The sequence below is a fragment of the Phytophthora infestans genome, genomic scaffold (genome assembly GCF_000142945.1).
Source record: "Phytophthora infestans T30-4 supercont1.61 genomic scaffold, whole genome shotgun sequence".
NCBI classification, from domain to species: domain Eukaryota; phylum Oomycota; class Peronosporomycetes; order Peronosporales; family Peronosporaceae; genus Phytophthora; species Phytophthora infestans.
In genome coordinates, this window is record NW_003303698.1 from 509,063 (window position 1) to 523,138 (window position 14,076).

The following is a 14,076-nucleotide window of genomic DNA, read 5'->3' on the forward strand; positions in this document are numbered from 1 at the left end:
ACTTATTGCTGGCCTGCTGGCCACGCCTTAGTCGCTGACTGAATCTGTAGAGCATGCAAAAGAGCTTAGATAGTCAGTAAGTACATACACAGCACCGGGTAGATCACGCTTACATGAATTGCTCCGTTGACCTCTGTGTTCTTCTTGGTGATTTTGCCAATGGAGCTGTCAGTGGCATTTTTAGAATAATAACCAATCAGAGACATTCATTTAATCGTTGGTGACTGGGACTTACGAATTCCAAAGTCAATTCAGTCAGCTTGATGATGTTTTTACCCAATCATAAATGTCATAAAAAGGTCATCGACCAATCAGACATACGATTTTTTTCTTAAATTCTTTAAAAATAAGAACAATTGTTGGTGAGCTACTGTACTAGTAGTATTAGCTGTCTTTGATTATTGCACTTTTATATCGGTAATACTATTCAAGATCCACTACTATCGCGAGAAATGCTATTATACGGAAGATGTCGACTCTTGCATGTATCCAATATCCCTTTGATGAAGTAGGAAGCAGTGAGGTATCTTCGAAGAAGCACCCAGGCTGGTCGAGTTTCGTCGTTCGTCGAGAAGGCAAGGACTTGTACTTGAAGTATTATTAGAGTCTAGAGTGCGGAGCGGGAGCAAGAGTTGTCCTTCTTTTCTTACATATGTGTAGCGGTTATGCCTCAGAAATAGTAGAGTGAACAGGAGGTTGACTTCAACGTAAGGCACGATAGGTATTGGCTGCAACGACAATGACAAACTTGACAATGCATAGAGCGCTAGAGCGACGAACTCAACTCGGCGTTAAAGTTCGTTCAAAAGCAGTGCAATGTGGCAAACCGACGCTTCAAGGGAATGGATCATTTACTAGGCCTGATGAAAGTTTCTGTCGTGGGCAAACACTGCTGTAAGCGCAGCTGTTGGTCACGACGCCTCTTGGGGTAGCTATTGCCGAACGATACTGATGAGAGCTTAACCCTTGATGACCGAAGCGTCTGGGAGAGTCCCCCTCGGGGACTTTACTTAAAAGCACATGTGTCAATTTAGCGTGAGAGAAGAAGGTCGACTTGTGCATTTCTTCCTCGTGATGGCGTTATGTGGAGAGATCGCTAGAAAGGGGGCGTCAGACCTTCTCAGAAACAGGAGCACTAATGAGTAAGTGCATCTTGTCGGACTGGTTTCTACCAGGTTTCTGATGTGCGAAGCTCTTGGAGAACGAAGACACCGCCATCATCTCCAAAGCTTGATCATCTGGGACACGAAGCTTGACATGTTTGTGCGCCACCTCATTTGCCGAAACGCTTCCACCCTTGGAGTTGTAAATCTGCTGTCGCCACCATATCAGCTCGCTCTATCCACACGCTGGACTGCTGCGATCGGGGCATTCCGAGTCGAATTTCCGACACTCCGGTGCCAGTCAGGCTAAAAGCATCGCCGAATTTGAAGACACCGATTTACTGCTGGCGAGCTAACAAACGTAACTCTCAACGGACCTGAGAAAACGCTTGGCTTAGTCCGGTATGACGAAACGTAAATTATATGTATCTTTTCGGCGGCGATACGTAGATTGGATGGTGAAACTTCAACGCCGTCTTTTTCTGCTAAGCCGAGCTTCCTTCTGGCCGAGAAGGCGGCAGTTTTTGGCAGTCGTGGTGTTGCAGGGCGGAACTCAGTTGCCACATTTGAACACTGTTGTTGCTTGACGGTCAAACTTTGACCGATTCTTCCCCGTTCGGTGCGGTGCTATGTACATGTACTGCGTCCTAACGTAGGACTTCAAAATTAGTGAAATCGCTCGGTCCCATGTCGAAATGTTGCGTTGAGACTTGTTCATGTTAGCAGAATGCCGAGACCGCTATCAGCAACATTGTTTTGTGCTCCATTGCTACTGAGACCGTCAGCTACAAGCGGATATTCCAAGATAGGTGTACTGTAGCATACACTGCTGATTCTAGTGCTATTCGATGCGAGATGCAGTGGTGCTGACAGCCCAGAAACACCTCAAGTGTCAGAGGAGATGATTCTGCGTGCTTTCGACGAACCCAGCGATCAGGGCATAGCTCTCGAATGTGTGGAACTCTATGCGTCCCCGTTACCCGCACAATAATTCTAGCGAGCATTACAACATGAGATAGTCAGTCATTTCAGTTCGGAGCCAGCACAATGGTAGTGAAAGAACAATTAGTGCTTTGTTGCTAGTCAATAGACAAAGGCTGGGGCTGATCCACCCTTATTCTGTTGCTATAAGACGACAGCGCGCCGGTCCTCGGCTCCAATTGGTGCCACGCTGTCCAGACGATTGCAACTAGCGCTTTCTTGCATGTTGCCAGCGTAGAGTCCAATGACGACGGAATTAGTAGACAGTTCAGCACATTTGTAGCTTTCTCAGGCCCGGTTGAGCCGCTATAACCAGCTCAGTACTTCGAGCGTGGCGGTCTCCTCCCACTCCATAGCTCCGTAGCGGGCAACTCCGGCGACGAAGCGGCCTGGTAGTAGATCGATGGCCGACCGCCAGCTTTGATCGCGGGGAATCTTTTGACTTCTATGAAATGAAACGCTATGGCCGTTATGAGGGTAACCGCTGGCATAATAGAAGAAAGTAGCCATAAGTGCGTGCGTATATCGACGGCTCATAGGCAGTCCAAAGGGCGACCCGGCCCTCGACTCGATCGATTCTGAACGATGATCACTTCCCATTCCACTATCTCGGTCCAAAGTCCAGCTTCAAGCTCACTTTAGCATTTCCAGAATAGTCGACACACAAGTCGAGCGATGTCTCATTTCATGCCTTCTACCGACTGGAGATCCAGCACGTCGGAGGACTCGGACTACACATTCATGCTCTTCCAGCCGGACACACAGACAACAGCTCCGTGCGCACAGATACAGGCACCCTATGCGACTGCAAACATGCACCCAGCGTTGTGCAGCACCATTAGTCAGGCCCTTAGCGACGAGGAGATTCTAGACGAAATCTTCCAGGAGATCATGTCGCCCGGTCCACAGGACCAGGAGCTTTCCGAGCTCAAGAGCTTCGAAATGGCCAGCACCTGCACCCTTTTCAACCCCGTGGTGACACCCAATTCAGCTCTTACCTCAGCGCCTTCAACGCCACAGCTCACCAGCACGCTACGTCGAGGCAGCATTCCGTCGGCATCACTAGGATCCATCTCCCCTAACATGGCGGCGGCTCTACGTCTACCGACGTTCGCCATGAGCAATACAGGTACAGCACGCAACACAGCCTTCTTCCCCATGTTGAACGACCCCAAAGTGCGCATCAACACTGCGTTTGGTGGACATCACACGTCCATGCTCTTCACGTCACCGACAGCAGGTCGTCGCGGCTATCGACGCACGAATCGCCCTACGCGTATGCAGAAGAAGAAGCCAGCCTCGCGCATTTGTCGTATGCCTGGCTGTACCAAGGGCATCCGCTCGCGGGGTCTGTGCAAGGCTCACGGTGGTGGCCGTCGGTGTACGACGCCCGGCTGCGAGATCAGCGACCAGGGCGGAGGTCACTGCATCGCTCATGGTGGTGGTCGTCGCTGCTCCGTCACAGGTTGCCAGAAATCGGCTCAGTCTAAGGGTTTATGCAAACTACACGGTGGCGCTCGGCTGTGCCGCCTGCCAGACTGCAACAAGAACGGCCAGATCAAAGGACTCTGTCGGCTGCACTACAGCCTTACCATGGCGGCAAAGAACTCGGCCGCCAAGGCTCCAACTGTAATGCCTGTGACTATGAAGCTCGAGTGCCAGAGCAGTCACAGCCCGTGCGATACCTTCCAGCTGTGAGCTTAAGTATCCTCAGCCATGCAAGGCCACCACGGCCTGCATACCCCATGTAGTTAGTAGAAATCCCAAAATTGACCTGAACATAGTGTAAATACCCCACACAAATCACAATAAATACAACCATAGATCCCGAATTGAACGACATTGTTGCAGCGAGGGGTACGAAGAAATTGAAGGATCGAGCCGGAGATGGAGACGATAGAATACAAAAGACGCCCGACGAAAACCGTAGTGAGGACCTCCACCACTCGACAACAAGAACTAAGCATCTTGAAGTCAGCGCAGAGGTAAACATGTAATGGCATAAGTCGCATATGGTCCAGCTTCAGTGGATTCTAATACATATAACACACGACGTGCTCAAGTTTCCGTAATACGAATCGTACAGAATTTTGCATCGTGTTCGGCCTGCCAAGGTTGAATCCTTGTCGATATCATCGTGTAACCTAAATAACTGCGTTTTGAGTTTCATTTGCGAGAAATTGTCCACGATGATTCCACCATTCTGCAGTATCAAGGGGTCAAATGATTGCCTTGGAGAACTGCAGAATGGAACAAAGCAGTGTCGACAAAAGCTTCGGCATAACTACAGTGAATCTTTGCAATCAGTATTCATCTAACCTGAACACTGTGTTCAACACACATGTATACAAAACGACATGCGATGTACACTGAGTGAGCACCTACGCAGCATACAGCTAGACACACCGAACGCCGATGCAGCGCGCTTTGATAATTTGCGGTGGCTTATTAATACGGTAACAGTAAACTGTTTCTACCAGTACATATCATAAAACACAACGGGAGACTCAATTGCCGCAGAAAAGGCAATAAATCATAAAACACAACGGGAGACTCAATTGCCGCAGAAAAGGGACGGTGTTGAAGTGCGCACCGTTTCATCGTCCAATCCGCCCAAATAAATTATCGATGCGTTACATGTAGCACGTGAAGCGGTTTTAAAATTTGTCCGTGACTAGACGCAACTCCAAGCAAGGATGGAGGCGTTTCGGCAAATGAGGTGGCGCACCACACGTGTCAAGCTTCCATTCGTGTCCCAGATCAAGACTGGCCGCCGTCGGCGATGATGGCAGTGTCTTCGTCTCCAAGAGCTTTCCACACCGTATTTCTGCTTTCTAGAAGTCTGAGTGTTTGACCACGACAGTGAAACCTTCACCAAGGTTACTTGCGATCTATTCCCTGCAAAGGAGCGCATCGCCACATTGCACTGCTCACTTAAACTTGCATGTCGGCCGATTGAACGAACTTCAACGCCGAGTTCGAGTTCGTCTCGAGCGCTCATGCGCTGTCGAGTTTGTCATAGTCGTGTGAGCCCATGACTACGATGTCGACGTCTTCATCGGCTTGCTACAACTCTTGAGCCACTACACTCAGTGTAGTACATGTACACTGTAGTCTACAGCTAAGCAGAAGCGCAACTTCATGCGTCAGTGTTTTCGTTTCGGTCTCACTTTGAGCAAATGTCAGACTTTGCAACTTCAACTTCCATATATCCTACGTCTTTACCGCACCTACTGTACTACTCGTTGTCCTCGAGTTGCCGGCAACCTCAAAACCCGCCCAGTACTCCATTCAGAGCGTCGCTAATCGCATACATCCGTCGTCGCTGGTGTTTCACATGCCCAATCCCAACACTCTGACCGCCACTTGCGAACGCCATCATCCTCTTCCCTCCCATACTCTCCGGGTCTCCTCGCTTCTCGTAGAAGAAGACGTCGTTCACCACACGGTCCAGCGCCGAGTAGATGTGACTAGGGACAGCAATCGTCGCCACTGTATCAAACAGCGCTTGCTCTGAGACACGCAGAGTCCACACATCCTGGTGCATGACGTTATGTTGCAGCAAGGGCAACACCACGTCCATCTCCGCCCGCATCAGCTGCGGCGCCAAGAGCTCGTGAATGGCCATGGCAGTGCGGAAGAGAAACACGGTGCCGTCCAGTAAGAAGTTATCGAACACTCTGGCAGCCGACTCGAGTGGTAGAACCTGAAGGAAGAGCGTCTGCAGCCAGTTCATGAGGTACATGGAGCAGGAAAACACGCCCACATCTCGAAGATGAGCGTGCAAGTGCGGTAGTCTGGCGCTCAAGAAGGCGTCGAACAGCGTGTAGTATACATTGGCGAGGTCGGCGTCCAGTAAGTAGAAGGTGAAGAGATGCTCGTTCACCATGAGGTTGGCGAGGCATTGGAAGGCCAAGTAGCGGTCTTGAGGCATGTGCAGACACAGCATCGCCGCTAAGTACGACATGCCTTGAATGTAGCCAAGATCGGGGCGATAGCAGGCGTACGTCTCGAGAACTTCCAGTAAGAAGGCGTAGTAAGGACCGCTAGCGTCGAACAGCTTGAGCGACGGGAAGGTGCGCGGTAGATCCGTGTCAATGAGCGCCAACGTGTGTTCTCGACCGCCGTCTACCGTGTCTTCCTTTGACGCCCGGTCGCTCTTGTACGCCGCCGCACGTCGACGGTAGATCTTGAACATCTCGGGCGTGACTTTGAGCTTGTTGCCAATAGCCATGGGCCACACACGCGCTCGAATGGACGGAGGGATGCCTTGTCTCCATAGTGAGTGAGCTAGAGGTGTGTCTTTGTTCTCTTCCCAGTCCCGAAGGATGCGCGTCCGCCAAAGTTTCTTGGCACGTCGCAACTCTTCCTCCTTCTCGTGGATGGCTTCACGTGGCAGATGACTCAGATCCATCGCCAGAGTGGGCGGCGTGCCGCGACGATGACGACGTGGCGGCGTCACGGGTCGACTGGGCGACACTCGACCGAGATTCGGATCGTCGTCGCTGGCCTCGCTCCCTTCCGACACTTGTCGTGTGCTCGGAGGCATCTCCAGCCCATTCAGAGCCGCTCCAGTCGGTAGCATCGTCTGAGACGGAGAGTGAGTGTATAGTGACGCGTTCACTTCCAGAGCGATGGTATACTTGTGTCCACACGCCACGACGAGTTCTGTCTGGGACGAGAAGCAGTCAATACGCTCCGGTTTGTCTTTATTGGCAGTGTGGCCCAGTCCACACGCTCCGTACGAGTTCAAGCCCCACGCAAACATCACCCGCTGCTCTGTCGTTGCGATGGAGTGGAAGGCGCCGCAGTAGACGCGAGCCAGTTGATCAGGCGCACACAAGGCGTCTGCAGGCAGTTGAACACGAGCAGGGAGCGGCTGATAGACATCGCCCGTCCCTAGTTGACCGTACTCGCCCAACCCCCACGAGTACAGCTCTCCGCTGGCTGTCAGCACCACTGTATGGGTGTATCCACACGCCACGTCCACAACAGAAGACCCGGCCACGTCTCGCAGCTTGTCGACACAGCGAGGCACCACTTGATCTCTGTCCACATATCCTAAGCCGCACTGTCCTTCCCCCGTCTTCCCCCACGTGAAGACGCTGCCCTGTCGATCCAACGCCGCGGTGAAGTTCCAGCCGCACACCACGAGAGAGATCGACGTTCCTTGCGGGAATCCCACGATCGGATGCGGCGTATCGCGCCATTTATTGTCCCCCAGACCCAAGCGGCCATTGCGTCCTCGACCGAACGTAAACACCGAGCCTTTCGCAGTCAACACAGCGGTATGCGCGCCGCCACAACTCGCACTCACGACGCTTTCCCGCAGTAAACTCATTACTTTCCGAGGGACAGCTCGATCGCGCATATCTCCATGTCCAAGGCGTCCGTCCTCGCCGCTTCCCCAAGTGTACAGCTCGCCAGCGTCAGTGATCGCAAGTGAATGCTGGGCGCCACACGCCACCATCGCGATAGTCGTGCGATGAAGCGCCTTCTCCAGGGCCAGCTCTTCCACGAGATGTGGAGCCAGGAACGAGGACGTGGAGACGACGCGTGTTGACTCGTTATCAGGTAGAGTAGACGTATGAGTGGCCACAGTGACGGCGGCAACCTTCTTGTCCTCGTTATCGCCGTAGCTGTAGACGTCGCCCGTGGACGTGAGATACAGCAAGTGCTCACCCCCACAAGCCACTTGCACGATCGGCTGGCCGTTGGCTAGAGACACGTGCTTCGGTCGGAGAACTAGCGGCGTCCCACCCTCGAGACTGGGTGGACGCCCCCACACGTACATACAGGAGCTTGGCTCTTCGACTTGAGTTGCGTCGTCGCCTTCCTCGAGCTCTACCACGTCTACGGCGTCCTCAACGCTGCCTTCTTCGTCGTCGCTCTCGTCACCATCCACTTGGTCGCTCTCTGCTGCGATCGACACTGTAGACGCCTGTAGCTCCTGATTTTCGCCGACGTCACCCTGTTGGTCATTCACTTGAGCCGCAGACGTCATCGTGCTGAGAGAAATGGTGATACCACGTGGACTTGTGCCACTTGCACGCCTGGTTCTTCGATTTAGTACTGGTTGGGATTTGCTGCGTTTTCTGGGCATGCGTTGCACTCGCTCGAAGCCCTGTAGTCGGTCGTGCAAGACTGCTAGCATCTCGTTCTGCAGCGCCACCAGCGCTGTCATACTGCTCTGGACGTCTGTACAAAGTTTGGCTTGTAAACTCTCTCTCTCCTGCTGCAGACGACGAACGTGGGCTGCGTTCTCGTGGTCCACACGACTGTGTCGAGTCCAGAACGTGTGTTTAATCTCCGGTAGCACCTCGTGACTCAACGCTCCCAGAGGACTCAGCACTGCGTCTTCGCACTTCTTCTCAAACTCTGGCTGTACAGACTCCAGCAGTTGATGCAGCGCTTGAACAAGTCGCGCTGCGTGTGTATTGCCGTCTTGTGCATCAGCAAAGAGCGACATATCGGCCACTCTCTTGTACTCGTCCAGTACAGCAGTCGTGGCCCCCCACCATGCTGTCGTGGCCTGCATATAGGCTCGTACACAGTGCCACAACGCACTGATATTACCCTCAGCTTGCAGCACGTCATTCCTAAATCGTGTGGACACATCGATGATGTCTACCTGTTCCAACAGCTCCTGGTCTGAGCCGTCGCTCTCAATCCCCACGTCTTCGCTGTCTGTGACGCTGTCAGCGTCTGCCCACGCCGTGGTCTCCACTGTGGGTTTAGCCCAGTCCGGCAGTTCGCCTTTCACAGGCCTAGGCGGTCGGTTGCGGTGGTGGGCCACAAAATCGCAGAAAATCTGCATGTCTAGACCAGCACTGGAGCTCGTGTCGTGGTGCATTCCAGCCGCGTGTTGCCGCGACAAATGCGCTACGACTTCACGTAGGAAGCTCTGAAGGCCGTCGAAGCGCTGCTGTAGTTGTACGCTCGATAAAGGAAACACCTGGAGCGCGTACTTAGGTGGAAGGCCAACCGGAGGATGAAAGTGAAGCTTGGCAGCTAGAGACGCGATCTGAGAGTACCGACGGTACACCAGGAAGTGCGCATTGGCCGTGCACACCTGCAGCACATAAGCCAGAAAAGGCTTGCGGTTTTGCGCGTGCTGCGCCTGGTAGAAGCCCAGCATCTGCACATCCGTCAACAGCCCGAAGCCGAAGCCGCCCATGGTCGATAGATACACCTGCTTAATGCTGAACTGTTGAAGAAAATGACATGGTTCGATGCGGTGGCGCGATCTGTGTCTTCGGTGTCTTAAGGTTTTGTGTGAAAGTTTGAAACTGACTATTGTCACTAGATCAAAGTGTTTTGTCACCGAAATAAAGCAATTGAAACGCAAGCCACAAGATGCACACATCAGAAGTGACCAGAGTGTTGGTCACCCGCGCGCAATATTTTGAATCATGGAGGAGCGCGCGGAATGGACTTTGACGCTGCGTGAGATCTTCCAGGACGTCCAGCTGCAGGCCGTGGAGGCCAGCGGGTACCTGCGAAACCCGTCGGGTATAGCGCACCAGCGGACACTTGTCCCATCCGTGCGACGTCTCAACACGCTGTTTAATGACGAGGTTAAGGACGGCAAGCGCGGGGTGGTGGAGGAAGCGTTTGTGCTCTTCCTGGACGAGATATGGCTGGCTATGGCCAGAGTGTTGGTCGCTTCTAAAGTGAGTGACGTGGTGCTGCTAGCTGTAGCCTCGTTCGTGGGCGAATTCCTGCGTCGTAAGAGCAGCAAGAGCAAGGAGCTTAAGGGCAAGGAGGAGCTGCGTGTGGAGCTTCTCAAGCGCCTCATGGACGCCACCAAGGCTGAAGATCGCGCCGTGAGACTGCGAGCCTGTCACATGCTGCAGGTCGTGGCCAACCGCCTTGACTACATCGAGTAAGCGGTCGAACTGGACGCTGTCACCGGTTAGAAACTGTTTCTAACTGTTATTAACTGCAGGGAGGAGCTCGAAACGCAGCTAAAAGCGACAATGCTCAAGAGACTTAACGACAAGCTAACGTCTGTGCGGATCCAGAGCATCTACGGACTCAAGAACCTCCAGAATCCAGAACAAGACGAAGATGACGAGGTGACGCAAGAGCTGAGGAAGCTCATGGTGTCTGACCCGTCCAAGTGAGTTGCAACCTGTATCGACTAATATGTTATAATATAAACTAACAGAGGTTTCAACTGCAGGGACGTACGCAAGGCGGCGCTGCTCAGCTTGACAGTCTCCAAGAAGTTATACCAGGACCTTCTGGTCCGCATCCGAGACGCCAGCGAGGACGTTCGCTACGCCGCCTTCCGTACCATCGGCAACTCCATGCCTCTGGAGGAAATTCCTGTTAGTGACCGCGCCCATCTCCTGGATCAAGGGCTACAGGACCGAGCTGCGCGTGTGCGACGAGCGTGCGAGCAAATGGTGCTGAAGAAGTGGTTCCCAGAGTGCGGTTCTTCGCCTGTGCTGCTGCTCAAGGCGCTGGATATCGAGCAGTATCCGGACATGGGCTCCAAGGCCTCGCGCCTGTTGTTGAAGCACTTCTCGGAGCAGCCACGAGCGCTACTGGAGAAGGAAGGAGTCGTCGAGTTCAACGCGCTGGATATCATGTCCGAGAACAGCGACGCGTTCAATGCCGAGAGCGTTTTCTTCTGGCGAGAACAGTGCTACTACTACCAGAAGGTCGACAACGACCCGGATAAGGCTGCGGCACTGGTGCCGAACGTATCGGACTTCAGCAAGATGCTGGTGGCCACGTGCAAAGCCGAGAGCGACGTGCTCTTCATCGCACAGCAGCTGCTGGAGTTCGGACATTTGCTCGACTTCCAGGACGAGTTTGGACGCCGAAACCTGCTGGACGCCTTGCGTACGTTTGTGATTCTCTTACTGGGACGGTGATGTCCTGACTCGAACTGCTCTTGACTGTAGAGAAACTACTGCGTGAGCTGGACACGGATAGCCAGCTGATCAAGGGCGTCATGGAGCTGATGGCCTTCGTGTACTCTGGCAGCTCGGAGCAGGAGTTTATCCAGGTCGTGGCTGAGGTTATCTCGGACATGTACGACCCGGTGGAGGTGGGCAATCAGGACAACTCGACGTCGCAGCAGGAAGACTCGGAGGCTCCTGCGTCCCAGCAAGAAGCTTCGGCTGAGGACGAGACGGCAGCGCTCAGTTTTGGACCGCAGCTGCATAAACTGAGTGAGGAAGACCGCGAAGCTGCGGAAGCCAAGTTCGAAGAGCTGGAAAAACATCTCGAGACGCTTGAGTTCGACTCGGAAGAGTACAACAAGGTGCAGACAGAGATGGTGGCGTTGGAGGCGCTGCTACAGGACCCGAGAGTGCTGAGTTGGCTGCGATGTCTCGAGATTGTGGCCCAGCTTCTGAAGCTCACATCGCATAATCTGAGCGACCCGATCGTGGACGGTATGAGTCGCTACATCCTGCCTGCGATTGACAGCGACGTGCCTGCGCTACGTGAAGCTGGACTGGAGAACCTGGGACTGTTCTGTCTGCTTGATAAACGTCTCGCCGAGCGGTATCTGATTGTGTTCTGGCGCGCTCTGAACAACCCAGAAGAAGAGAGCGAGGTCAAGCACACGTGCGTCCAGTCCATCTTGGATATGGCATTCAGCTTTACCAACCTCCAGCCACACATTTTCGGTGCGAAACAAGCAAGAGGTTCTGGCGATAAAGAAGAAGAGAAGGACGAGCGTGCCAAGGAGAGCGAGAGTCAAGAAAACAGTCAGGACGACGAAAACAATGATGATCAGGGAGGAGACAAGGATGAGAACAAAGACCAAGACGAAGATATGGATAAGAACGGCGACCCGGAGCTAGCGGTGGGCGTCGAGAAGCTGGATCTGGACGCTATCTTCGTTGGTCTAGGACAGTTGATCTCAGTCGATGACGTGGATCTTCAGAGCACCATCGTGGAAGGCTTCTGCCGCCTGTTCATGATGAATCGCATCGACAACATCACAGTGCTGGCGATCCTGCTGGAGACGTACTTCAGTCCGAAGCTTCAGAAGGTGCAGCGGCAGAGCGAGCACGGCTTTCAGTCGCGCTCTCTCCAACTGCTGAGTATTTTCTTCCCTGCTTTTGTCATGGCTACATCAGCCAACTGCATGCTACTGGAGGAAGCCGCCACGCACTTGATCCAGAAGTCGATGGAGAAGTTGGAGATGGAGAGCGACGATATGCTCGATTTAAGCGCGTGTGCCAAGTACGTGCTGCATCTGCTGAGTCACAGCGATCAGGAACAAGAAGCAGCAGCTGTCCAGACGAGAAAAGGGCGCGCCAAGAAGCCCCAGAGACGACGCTGCGCGCATCATAACCGTATCGGAATCACCATCTGTCTCGAGATGCTGGCGCTTGACAAAGTGTCGGCGATGCCCTCGATCCACCAGGATGTGGTCATTACAAGACAGAAGACTCTTCTCAAGATGATCGCATGGGTGGAAGTGACGCTGGACGAGCAGCGATCTGCGGCGTTGTTCAAGTACTTGCTGCAAGAGATCACGTCGTTGTGTTTTGGCTCGCAGAAGGGATTGCTGCGTAGTGCAGAGGCGGCGTTGAAGCGCACGTTGGCTAGTTATTCGGAGCAGAGCACGGAGCCGAGTGAGGACCAGACGGCTGCTTTGGAGCAGGATCAAGTGTGGGCTCACGACCTCGTCAAGGAACGAGAAGAAGTGCTGCTTACAGTGCTGGTGAGGGCGAGTGCGGACCACGAGAAGTGGCTCAAGAGACAGAAGAAAGCTCAGCGACGACGGAACGCGCGGTACGTTTCATCAGGGTCGTCGGATTCAAGTGACAGTGAAAGCGACCAGGACGGAGACGACGAAGAACCCGCTACTGCACCTGCACGTCGTGAGCTTTCATCGCGTCGTAGTAAGACGGCGGCCGTGAGTCGCATGCACGAGAAGGAGGGCGAGTTTGACGCGAGGATTAAGCAGGCGCTACAGGCCGATGACGCGGATGAGGAGGACGAAGAAGAGTACGACGAGGACAGTGAAACTGAAGGCGACGAGGAATCCGATGCCGAAGACGAGGACGGAGAGGAAGACGTGGAAGACGAAGAAGAGTAGGTGTACGGTTCTAAATTCTAGGCAACCCGGACTTGGGATCAGTGCCGGTACCACATTATCGGGCTAGATTGATGAACGTTTGGATAATAAAACGCGTAAGATACGAATGACAGATCCGAATCCGTAGCTCTTTCACAATCTATATAACACACAAAGTATTACTACATGTAGTTTCGGGGTTTTGCTAGAAGCATGGTACTATTAATATATTGTCGATCAGTTTTAAATCCCCACAGCGTACTACATGTACTACACTCCACCGCTAGCCAATTGGACAGACGAATGGGTAAAAGGCGGGTGGACGTTCTTTCGGAAAAAGATCCCATGTGGCATGGGATTGAGGCACGTACGTAGTCTCTGCTTCCTCACCAAAGGAACCCGACGAGCAAATGCAGCCCACGTGCTGCTGAATAGTATGCCTATGCTTGAACGTCATGCTGACGTTGCCTTAAAGCCCTTTCCCAACCGGTGCGTATCTAAGTATCGACAAAGCGCTAACCCGCGCAAACCAGATGAAACCGAGATGCCTTTAGATGACACCAACCCAACAGAAGCACTGGGTACAGTATTTGAGCAGTTTTTCGCAGTGCTGTGGGTGACACCAGCGAAAAAGAACCTAGAAGCTATTCGGCTGCTTGCCAGCATATAGGTAGCGAGGAAACTCAATCTCATCAACCCATGTCGAACGCTACAGCAAGATAATCTTCTACAAGAATTCACGATACACGGCTCCCATACGAATGCTGTCTCCCCGAACGGTTTCTTTGCCTACCACTAGGTTGATGGCCACATAAACGTAACACCGGACATTGGCTCTTCGTGCTGCGAGATGGACCGCACCCTCAGGTATGCCATGGTAACCGTACTAGGCGCTGACGCCATTAACACCGATAAATTTACCGGCTGGAGCACGCGCCAGCG

General features: G+C 53.2%; 3 protein-coding genes across 3 annotated transcripts; 2 read left to right on the forward strand and 1 right to left on the reverse strand.

The window, feature by feature from the left end:
• Positions 1-2,771: 2,771 nt before the first annotated feature.
• Positions 2,772-3,907, forward strand: PITG_17881 (uncharacterized protein; the record flags this gene model as incomplete). Its single annotated transcript, XM_002896374.1, has 1 exon — positions 2,772-3,907. One exon carries the CDS (start codon positions 2,772-2,774, stop codon positions 3,780-3,782), a length of 1,011 nt encoding a protein of 336 aa, XP_002896420.1.
• A 1,445-nt stretch (positions 3,908-5,352) lies between these two features.
• Positions 5,353-9,222, reverse strand: PITG_17882 (regulator of chromosome condensation (RCC1)-like protein; the record flags this gene model as incomplete). The annotated part of the gene is made up of 1 exon (XM_002896375.1): positions 5,353-9,222. One exon carries the CDS (start codon positions 9,220-9,222, stop codon positions 5,353-5,355), a length of 3,870 nt encoding a protein of 1,289 aa, XP_002896421.1.
• Positions 9,223-9,496: 274 nt separating this feature from the next.
• On the forward strand, positions 9,497-13,275 carry PITG_17883 (condensin complex subunit 3, putative; the record flags this gene model as incomplete). The annotated part of the gene is made up of 4 exons (XM_002896376.1): positions 9,497-9,969; positions 10,033-10,206; positions 10,270-10,937; positions 11,000-13,275. The coding sequence occupies 4 exons, from the start codon at positions 9,497-9,499 to the stop codon at positions 13,153-13,155; spliced, it is 3,471 nt and encodes a 1,156-aa protein (XP_002896422.1).
• Between the last annotated feature and the right edge of the window lie 801 nt (positions 13,276-14,076).